Source organism: Hevea brasiliensis, chromosome 14 (assembly GCF_030052815.1).
Source record: "Hevea brasiliensis isolate MT/VB/25A 57/8 chromosome 14, ASM3005281v1, whole genome shotgun sequence".
NCBI lineage: Eukaryota > Viridiplantae > Streptophyta > Magnoliopsida > Malpighiales > Euphorbiaceae > Hevea > Hevea brasiliensis.
Window position 1 is genome coordinate 84,971,809 of NC_079506.1, and position 11,700 is coordinate 84,983,508.

At 33.7% G+C, this 11,700-nt stretch overlaps 1 protein-coding gene and 1 non-coding gene across 2 annotated transcripts; both read right to left on the minus strand.

Moving 5' to 3' along the window:
• Positions 1–4,671: 4,671 nt before the first annotated feature.
• Positions 4,672–7,471, minus strand: LOC131173030 (receptor-like protein 9DC3). The gene is made up of 2 exons (XM_058134684.1): positions 6,259–7,471; positions 4,672–5,999 (listed from the first exon to the last, which is right to left on the minus strand). Exons 1-2 carry the CDS (start codon positions 7,469–7,471, stop codon positions 4,696–4,698), a joined length of 2,517 nt encoding a protein of 838 aa, XP_057990667.1. The 3' UTR covers positions 4,672–4,695.
• Positions 7,472–11,226: 3,755 nt separating this feature from the next.
• Positions 11,227–11,333, minus strand: LOC131173731 (small nucleolar RNA R71). Its single transcript, XR_009144045.1, has one exon. It is a non-coding gene; the product is annotated as a small nucleolar RNA R71 (small nucleolar RNA).
• Between the last annotated feature and the right edge of the window lie 367 nt (positions 11,334–11,700).

Consider the following 11,700-nt stretch of genomic DNA (forward strand, 5'->3'; position numbering starts at 1 on the left):
GTGCACCACTAAATGACTTTACCTTCAAAGGACCACAAACATCTGAATGTACCAGCTCAAGCAAATCTTTTTTCTTGAAAGGAGGATGATGTTTGAAAGAGACCCTTCTTTGCTTCCCAATCAAGCAATGATCACATCTGTCTATCTTTACATTTAATCCTAAAAGCAGATTCTTCTTAGCTAGACAATTAAGCCCTTTTTCACTAATGTGACTCAACCTCTTATGCCATAATTCTAAAGAACTATCACTCTCAACTGCATTCACAAGATTGGTAGAGATTAAAGCTTGCAACTAGTATAAGCTCAAAGACTTCTTTCCTCTAGCCACAACTAGTGAACCTTTAGTGAGTTTCAATTGCCCATCATTGAACATGCCAGAGTATGCATCATCATCAAGTTTACTACCAGAGATCAAATGCAATAGAGCATCTGGTGCATGCCTGACATCCTTGAGCTGTAATTTGTTTTAGTGTTGGTCTCCAAACAAATAGTTCCAGTGACCACTACCTTTGACATTCCATCATTACCCATCTTCAAGACCCCAAAATCACCTAGAGTTTAAGATTTAAAGAATTCCTTCCTTGATGTAACATGAAAGGAAGCATCACTATCAAATACCTAACTGACTTTATTGCTAGCAACATTAACCATGTTTTCATGATAAACAATAATTAAATCATCTGAAGTAGTAGTGTTGACATGATCATTATTATCATCATCACCCGTCCTTTCTTGCTTGCCTTTGTTAGCTTTATTCTCTTTTTTCCACTTGAAAAAATATTTCTTGATGTGCCCTGTTTTACCACAGTGATGACATTCAAGGTTTTATACCTTGACTTTGATTTACTCCTGCTTCTGCTTCTATTATTTTGATCATGACTCTTGCTTTTACTTCTCCCCCTGCTTTCAGTAACCAAAACCTTTGTATGTGATGAAGAAGCCTGAGACCTTATTCTAATTTCTTCATTTAGAACACCTCCCTCAGCAGCTTCAAAGGAGACAACACAATTAGGAGCTAAATTTGTAAGTGATACTTAAAAAGTCTCCCAAGAACTAGGTAGCGTATTAAGCAACCAGAGGCCAAGAATCTCATCATCAAATTCTATGCCCATACTAGACAGCTAATCGATAGTTCCCCTGAACTCATTCAAATAGTTAGCTATAGAACTACCTTCTTTAAATTTCAACTGCTTCATTTTGTTCAGCAAAATAATTTGTTATTACCACTCTTTGAAGCATGATTCAAGCTTATTCCATAAGTTTCTAGCATGTTTTTCATTGCAAATGTGGTTATAAACATTATCATCAACAAATTGCTGAATAAACCTGCATACTTGCTCATGGTCAAAATCTCATTCTTCATCACTTTTAGAATCTGGCTCTTGACTAGCAAGTATAGGCAAATGCAGTGACTTCACAGATAAAAGGTCTGTCATTTTATTTTTCCACAAGTGATAGTTTGTGCTATTCAAACAAATCATTCTACTTGTATTAACTTCCATTGTTTTACACAAGGCAATCACTCAAGGAGCCAAGCTCTGATTCCAGTTTGATAGGAAGTAAATGGATAACAATTTAAACAAAAAAATTTTTCCCACTTGTGTGAACCTATGAAGAACAACAATTGAGTATATATGTAGCAAATAATCACAATAATAAGCTGCTCAACAGATGCACAAATCAATCACACAAGAACAAGGCAATTTTTTACGTGGAAAACTCCTTTAAAGTGAAGGATAAAAACCACAGGACCTCTCTTGGTCCAATTGAAACAACTCCACTATCACAAAATAAAGTTTTACAGCAATTACAAATACCATAAACAATTCTCAACCAAAAATCTCAAGACAATTCAAATGAATTAACAAGAGAAAACAAAGTTTTGGAGAGAATTCACTAAAACATAGCTGCTGTCCATCCAAATTGAACACCTTCTAATTGTCAAAAAATGATCTCCATCGTCCAAATTAAAGAAAAATATGTCCCCACTGTGCCCACCAAAATTCAGCTCAATTGGACCACAAATGATATTTCGATTGCTGTAAATGATGAAACTAGTTTGTACTGAGAATCAATAAAAACAGTAACTATTCAAGCAACCAAAAGCATTAGAACTAGAGCTCCAAACAAGATCTTCACTGTTCACAATGAAGAACGATGTGAAGATGCTACAGACCAAATTTAAGTTTGATTCAACTGTAAACAAGCTCATAAATCTCAGAAATGTGAGTTGTCCTCCATGAAAATTTATAAAGAAAATTCTGTAGAATACTCCTCTGTTTTTTTCCACTTTTCTAATGTCTTTGGACTGTCAAAAGTGAGAATAGGGCTGCTGTAAATGTGTAACAGAAAGAAAACATATATATATATATATATAGCCCTAGTGGGCCAAAATGATTGTGGACCTCAACAAAATGGGCTCTCCACATAGGAGGGACCCAAGCCCAACAGTTTTCTCACCCTTTATTGCAAAATCCAAATTTATGGTGTCAACCCTGTAGCCCTTTCAAATTTTAATGGAAATGTTTTCTTGATATAGAGCAAGGTATGGCTCTGATCATGAAGGCACAACATTGCAGAGGAGGAGGAAGTCAAAATTAAAAAAAAAAAAAAAAAAAAGGGCAAATTAAGAAGAAGCTTGAAAGTGCAAGTGAAACAAATGGAAGAAGTGAGCAGGCCATAGTAGAAGTGACACATCATCTCACTTTATTTTTTTTTTCATCTACCTCAAATTATATTCGCTTTTAGGGGTAGACACTTCTCTAAAAATATGAGAATAACATTTAAAAAGGTTGTCCCATTATCTGATAAAGATCCATTATTTCATAAAGATAAATTTATTATTATTATTTTTAATCTGTTTCAAACTATAGTCACTTGTGGAGGAGCGGTCTCTTCTTTTGAAATGTGGGACTAATATTTAAAAGGCTGTCCTTATTAAGGCATGATTAGTCTTATTAATTAGTTTGTCGCCTAATCCAAAGTGGAAATACATTAGAACCTTAAGTTTAAATGTATGCATTATGTAGAGATATTTTTAAATTAATTAATATTTAAAATAATAACTTATGATTATTATATTAAATATTACTTCAAAATTTTGACTTTATAGGGATAAAATAGGCTAAATGAATAAAAAAATCTAAAATTTTCTAAGTTTTTTCAGTTTTTGTCCAACATTTTAGCATTACCAATTTGATTCTAAACCTTTCATATTACTTTCAATTTTTGACAATAAATTTAATAAAAACAATTTGCAGAACTTACAAATGTTTAAATTTTTTTTAACCATTTAATCGATAAAATAAACAGAGACAACTTTTATACCATAAAAAATTAAATTTTTTGTGCTCCAACATTTAATCTATTTTCATAATTTGTGGTAAAATAAATTTTAAATATTAAATTCCATAAAATTATTACTCTCAAAGGAGGAAAAAGTTTTAGAGACAAATTAATAGAATTAGTTGTGCTTCATCGTTCCTTCGTCCAAAGACAGCCAGGTGCTTCCTTTTCTCTGGTAACTTAGTTGGATTATGCAAACCATTTTGCTCTTCAATAAATTGAGCAGCTGTTTCGGGCCTTCCTTTGTCTTCTTCAGAGCCCAATGTCGACCATACTGATGGTTGCTTGAAAGTGCTTGAGCTGCATTATGTGCCTCCTGCTTTGTAACATACTCCACAAGTACAAAGCCTCTGTGGTTTCCGAACTTCATTGGCAAACTGAAGCTCTCGATCTGGCCCAATTACAATAACAAAATCGAAATTAAAATCTAACACAAGATCCAAACCACGTAGCAACCTCCAAAGCTCAACCCGTACACATCGCAAGCTGCCAAATTACAAGCAAATCAGCCTAGCCATAGTCCCCTCTATTGGCGCACAAGGCCCATTGAGGTAGCTTTAGACACTCTTGGAACAACACTATCGCCAGTATTTACCTTCGCCCATCCTACGGGAAGAGGAACCCAGCCAACCACATCGAAGGAAAAGACCCATTCATCAAAGCTATCTATATATGTATGAGCTTAAATCATTGCCAATAAACACTTTCCAATATACCATATATAAATATAAAAAAAGATTTTTAAATAAATCAATGTGTTTGGAGATTATTAAAAAATAATAATAAAAATAACCAACCAACATATAATTAAGGCCAATCGGAAATGGAACTCAGCCCAAACACGATAGCTAAATTAAAATGAATTGTCACACCAACTCCCACTTTTAGATATACAAAAACTATCTTTATCGAAGAAAACTTATATATGTAGAAAACAAAGACAAAGAGAGAAGCATAACAAGATAAATTTATACATCATAGAACAATTGTGCTAGATTTGCCCCCACATTCACATGTGCTATGCATCCAAGACCGTATCTTCATTTGGCCGCATCTTCTTACTTGTTCTTCATCTGCCTAAGAAGGTAGAAAATTCATAAAGAAAAAAAAAAGAATTGTAAGAAATTCATAGTAAATGGATAAAATCTTATAACAATAAGATCAAATATTGTGCTAATTAACAATAAGAATAATTTATTTCCTAAAAAAACAATTTAAGTATATTTATATAAAAAGAGAAAAAAAAAAAAAAAAAGAAAGCTAATTAACCTAAGATTATATGCAAAGCAAGAGATATCACGAAATAATACCTGTAAACACCAGTCACATTGAAAAGTTTCTCTTTGAACATTAATTGCTAAATCTTTTTAGCTTTCGATGCCTTTCACCTTCAACCATCCTCACAAACCATGTAGGTTTTCTTGTTTTAAACACAACATATCCCATTGCAATACCAAATATTACTCCACATCCATACCCCGCCGATATAGCTTTCCATCCAAATCCAATTTTAGACTTGGAATCAATTTCTTTTGATGCTGTTGGTTGTTGCCTCTCCCCACTGTCACATTTTTCTAGCGGAAATCCACACAATCCCAAATTTCCTTCATATGAAGTGCTATCGAATGTGTTGAACTGCTTTCCTTCCGGAATAGGTCCTTCAAGTTGATTATGTGAAACCCGAAACACTTCCAAAAATGTCAAATATGTCAACTGCATTGGAATCCTTCCAACAAGAAGATTTGAAGAGAGGTCTAAAGATTCCAAATTGGTCAAATTCCCCAATGATGGTTGAATATTGCCTGTGAGTTGATTGTGAGACAAGTTGAGCAACTTAAGTGATTTAAGTTTTCCAATTGACTGTGGGATCTCCCCTGTGAATTTATTGCCCGACAAATCAATGGATGTAAGAAGTGTTTGGATTTTCACCAACTCAATCTCTAAGCCTTTGAGTGTCAGACTCACAGAATAATCATATGAAGAATAATTTGGTGCTCCCATGTATTTCATATTCAAATCAAAGATCATCATTGCCTTGAAATTATTGAAATACTCTGCAGGTAAAGGTCCGTTGAACGTGTTGTTGGAGAGGTCAAAAATTCGTAGCTTTGAGAATGAATAATTGGTAGAGGTCCCTTTCACCAAACCATGAAATTTATTGGATTTTAGAATTAGAATTTGTAGCTTCGAAAGTGTTTCCAGAAAATGGGGGAATGTGTCATCCATATTATTGTTTCCAAGATCTAAAATTTCCAAATTTATACAATTGCAGATGGAAGGTGGAATTTTCCCTTGCAATTGGTTACCATTGAAGTTCAAATATCTCAAGTTGTTGCCTATTGAAAACGTTTCAAGGATGGTTCCATGGAATTTGTTCATGCCCAAGTGCAATACTGAAAGATTGTTGCTGAAATTTCCCAAACATTGTGGCATGAAGCCGTTCAAACTATTGTTTGACAGGTCAAGAATTTCAAGAGAATTTAACTCGCAAACTGCAGAAGAGACTTCTCCTATCAATTTGTTGGATGAAAGAATGAGAACACTTAAGTTCACAAGTTTGAAAATTGAACTTGGAATTCGGCCATGTAACAAGTTATTGGATAAATCGAGATATTCTAACCTTGAAAGCCTGCTTCCTTGGAAATTGATGGGACCTGTAAAATTGTTTGAAGTTTGTAAAATAATTAGGAATTTGACCACTGAGATTGTTGTTTTAGAGGTCCAAAATTTGAAGTTGTTTAAGGTTTTCAAATGAGGAAGGAATCTCACCTTTAAAATTGTTATAAGACAGATCCAAAAAAGAAAATTTTTTAAGGCTTCCGAGTGAGGATGGAATTTGACCACTGAGATTGTTGTTATGCAGGTCCAAATAATAAAGCTGTGTCAGGTTTTCAAATGAGGAGGGAATCTCACCATTAAAATTGTTATAGGAGAGGCCCAATGAGGAGAGTTTCTTAAGTCTTCCAAGTAAGGATGGAATTTGACCACTGAGATTGTTGTCGCGGAGGTCCAAATAATAAAGCTGTTTAAGGTTTTCAAATGAGGAGGGAATCTCACCATTAAAATTGTTATAGGAGAGGTCCAATGAGGAGAGTTTCTTAAGGCTTCCAAGTAAGGATGGAATTTGACCACTGAGATTGTTTTTATAGAGGTACAAACTGTCAAGCAGTTTAAGGTTTTCAAATGAGGAGGGAATCTCACCATTAAAATTGTTATAGGAGAGGTCCAATGAGGAGAGTTCCTTAAGGCTTCCGAGTAAGGAAGGAATTTGACCATTGAGATTGTTGTTGGAAAGGTATAAAGTATCAAGCTGTTTAAAATTTTCCAATGAGGATGGAATCTCACCACTAAAATTGTTATAGGAGAGGTCCAATAAAACCAATTTGGATAGATGACTGATATCTGGGAATTTCCCTAGCAATTGGCATTCGCTGAGTTTGAGAGATGTCAAAGAAGAAGACAAATTCATCAGGGAACTAGACCCGACCAAGGACATGTTTATTTCACTCAAGTCCAATTGCTGTAACTGGGTCAGGTTTTGAACAAGCTCGTTAAAAATAAAGGTTTCAAGTATCAAATAAGGGTTCTTAGAAAGATCAAGCGAAACCAAAGCAGGCAGATAAGAAATTTCTAATGGAATTTGGCCCTCAAAAACAGAGTGATTTAGGTTAAGATACCTTAAATTCAAAAACTGGCCAAATTGAGGCACAATTTGAGATTGCTTGAAGTCATTGTTGGAGAGGTCAAGCTTTTGGAGATGAGGAAGGAGGAAAAGAGAATTATTAGAATGGATGGTACCATAGAGCAAGCTAGAAGAAAGGTTAAGGCCAATTACATTACCTGTTTCTATTTCGCAAGTGACCCCATCCCACAAGCAGCAATCTGTGCCCTCTTTCCAAGACTCTGTCTTGGGATAAGGCTTGGGGTAAAGGAAATCCCAGGAAGAGGCATTACTTCTAATAGAAAAGGTTTTCATGAATTGAAGCAAGGCAAGACTCTGGTCATGTTGGCACGGCATGGGTGCAGAGGAGGAATTGAAAGAAAAAGGTAGAGAAGAACCAGCTTGGAAATGCAAGTGAAACAAAAGGAAGGAGAGAAAGTGAGCAAACCATAGTAGACTAGCCATTCTCTTTAAGTGGAAAGCTAAAGTTGAAAAGTTGAGTTATAAAAAATCAGAGTAAGCATTTGGTATTTATAATCCGAATGGAGAGAGGAAAAATAATTTGCATATTATGAGTTATTTGTTTGTAATGTCTGTAGGACATGAAGACCGAAGACCAAAGAAGCAAACAAACACTCTTCTTTCACCATTTTTTTAATGGAACTTTTATTTTTCTATCTTCATTTCTTATAATTGAGTTGGACTTTATACTAACAAAAAATTAGATTTTTATACTCCAAAGTTAATTTAAACAACAAGAAAACTTCAAATTACAACCTTTTTTTCTTTGATCTTAATTAAATATCAGTAGCTCTACATCACAGTTTCCCATATTTATTATTATTAGCTATTTTTTTATATATTAATTTTTTAAAAAATTAAGAAACTGAATTTGCATTGCGCATGTGGTTAATATATATATATATATATAATTTTTTTTTTTTTTTGAAAAAAAGATTAATGCAACAAATAAAAATAAATAGAGATAGTATAAATTTTTTGAAGCATCACTTACCAAAGGATTGAAAAAAAAAGAAAAAAAAATATATATATATATATATACAAATACATTATAATACTTGCTTCTATCGAGAAAAGTGTGGCCGAGAAGACCAAGGCATGGATTTTAATGGCTTCAACACTATTCTATTTTCCCTTGTCCATTTTGCAAAGATAGAAGGCAACAGTGATTTTAATTTTTGATCATTTTAAAAAAAAAATTACGTATAAAAAAAATTAGGATAGCATTAGCATTATTAAATGGCACCATGCAAAGAGTAAAATGGCCATGTTCTCTACACTGTAAAGGAACCGAATGAGGAACTTGATGATACAGAATGGCAATTCTATTTATTAAAATGTTATAAATTCCGAAATTAAAGTTTAGTTTTAGTTTTGTTATTTATAACATACTATCATTTAGTATTTATAGAGAACTTGCAATTTAATTTTCTGTTTTAAGAGTTAGTAAATATGAGATTATATCATTAAAATTATTTTGTTGTTTTTACTCGTATGTCTGCACATGCTATACACATCTTTATCATGAAATCTTTATCAATGTTGAGAAAATTATTAACACATTAAATTAAATTTTCCGAAATGAGCTTGAATTATTATTTAGGTCAATACAGGGAGAGGGGAAAGCGAGCTCTTGTAGAAAAAGAACAGTCGTCAGAATAGAAAAATGAAAATTTTATTGTTAATAAATGGACTCTGGAAAAGGAAAGCCTTAATCAATCCCTTTGATAACCTTTCCTATGGATATTCAAGTTGAGATGGCCACCCATCGGCTTCATGGTTTCAATTCAAAATTTAAGAAAATTATAAAAATAATAATTAGTTGGGATAACCGTCCGTCAATTATAAAGTATTTTTTTATTAATTTTAATCAAATTCAATTATTAAAATTTTATTTTATTTTTAAATAAGTGTGTTACACTCATTTCATATAGGCATTTTAGGGTAGTTTTGCATCCATTTTGCCCTCATATCTTAGTGTATTTTATGTTTTTAGCTTTATTTTATCTTATTTGTTAATTTTAGATACTTTATATTTGATTTTCGTAATTTTGTTGTTTTTTATAGGATTTTGTGGCAAATCGAAGGTCAATGAGTGAATTAGAAAGTGATTTGAAGAAATTTGGGATTCTTTAAGCATGGAGGAAAGTTGAAGAAATCAAGCCTTGAAAGAGCAAACCAGCCGAAATTTGCTTAAGACCTTGCTTAAGGTCATGCTCAGGGTAAAGCGGCAATGCTTAAGGTGCAACACAAGTCAAGCATGAGCAGAAAAGTCCATTTTACTATAAGTCTGCCGAGATTTGCTGAAGGTCTGCTTAACCTTAAGCAGACAGTGCGACCAGAGGCTAAATTTGCTAAGAAGCTGCTTAGGGTTAAGCCGAACCCTAAGCAGAATGCCCAGAACGTGAATAGTGCTGCTGACTTGGATAATTTTACACCTCATTTTCTATCCACTCCTTGTCTTTTATTTACTTTTAGGGTAACTTTTAGGGACCATATAAATTCATCATTTCCTTATTTTTGCCAAAAGAGAAAAGAGGAAGGGAGGAAAAACAAAAAGGAAAGAAAATTATATAGAAAGAGGGAGAGAAGACGCCATTCTCTAGGAAGAAGGAGCTGCTGCACGAGTTTGGAGCTCCAGAAACCAGAGACCTTGGTTCTTCCACCTGGGTTTTCCTATTTCAGTCCTTTTATCATGTTTTTCTTTATTCTTCCATCTATATTTCTTGTAAATACCATCATGAGTGAGTAATTTCTTTAGATTTGAGTTGGGAAATATGTTTTAGATTAATTTGTGGATTTGACTGGTATTTCCTTATTTTACATGAATATGAGTTTTGATTCCTTCCTTGTGTGCTTGATTTACTTGCCTAATGTTGGTACCCATTGGGTATTGTGTTAATCTTTGATTGAAGGACCGAAAGGTGAAAGTCATTGATAGTTAATCAAGGATTGGAACTTAAAATCACCTAGATTTAGAAATAAACTAGGACTTTAAGAGGAATTAATCATTGGTTACAAAACTTAATGGGTTTTAAAATAATCAAATACATACGAAAGTAGGTTTGGTTATTTTAGAATACGCTTTGATTTGCTTGAAAAAGATATCAAAGGGATTTAGAATCAATTTCCTTCAAACTCTATTTTTCCCTAAAAATTGGAACGCCCAAGACAAATCCCAATTAATTTATGCACAAACCCCCAACTCTGGAATCACTTTTACCATAATTAGACTTTCGTTTAAATTACCCATTGTTAATTTTAGTTTAATTGCGAGCTAGAATTAGAATTTATTTGTTTGCTCTTTACCCATTTCAATTAGATTAATCAATTTACCTTGCTCATTTACATTTACCTTTTATTCATTAATCATTAGCCCAAATAATCGCTTCATTCATAGTTTAGTAATCAAACAGCAAATCCTCGTGGGAACGATACTTGATTCATCACTTTATTACTTGAGACGACCCGTATACTTGCGGATTTTAGTCACAACAAGTTTTTGGCGCCGTTGCCGGGGATTTGATTTTTGCTTGATATTGAACGATTGTTTGTTTGGTTAATTTGGGCATTTTATTTTATTTTCTTTTTACCATTTTACTTTGAGAGTTTGTTTATTTTTTGTTTTTCAGGTGCTATATTTTATGAGAAGGACAAAAAGTGAAGAAATCAATTTATTCTTTGACCCAGAAATAGAGAAGACAGCAAAGGCTTTAAGAGCAGAATCTAAGAGAAGAAAAGCTGAAATTAAAGCTCAGCAACAACAAGAAAGAGCACAAGAGCAAGAGCAAGTACAAGAAGAAATGGCTGACAACAACAACAACAACAATAACAACCGCTCTGTGAAGGATCATGCCTATCCTAACATTGGAGATTTCATGCCAAGTATCACAAGACCAAGGGTAGAAGCTAATAATTTTGAATTGAAGCCTGCACTTTGTCAAATGGTACAACAAGCACAATTTGGAGGAAATCCAAGTGAAAGTCCACATGTGCATCTGGCACACTTTCTTGAGATCAGTGATATGTTGAAGATAAATGGAGTTTCTGATGATGCAATTCGACTCAGATTATTTCCTTTTTCTCTGAAGGACCGAGCTAGAGAGTGGTTACATTCTTTGCCACCGGGTTCTATCACAACATGGGATGAACTTTCTCAAGCATTTTTAGCTCAATATTTTCCACCAAGCAAGACAGCTAAGCTGAGAAATGAGCTGACTTCTTTTAAACCTAGAGATGATGAGAGCTTGTATGAAGCATGGGAGAGGTACAAGGATTTGCAAAGGAGATGTCCACATCATGGGATTCCTAAGTGGATGCTTGTTCAACACTTTTATAATGGAGTTTCACCAGCTATTAGGAGTACAATTGATGCATCTTCTGGAGGTGACCTTATGGAGAAATCTGAAGATGAAGCTTTTTCTGCTCTTGATAAAATTGTTTATAACAACTACCAATGGAGTTGTGAGAGGAATGAGATCAAGAAACCAGCTGGTATGTTTGAGCTTGAGGCCATGAATATGATTAATGCTAAGTTTGATGCTTTGACAAAGAAGATGGACAAGTTAAGTATGAAAGTAGATTCTTCAGGAGGTTCCGTAATACACTAGAAATTGAGCGCAAATGTCAATTGTGCAACTAATTTTTCTGCACTTAATCAAGATTTTTCAAGT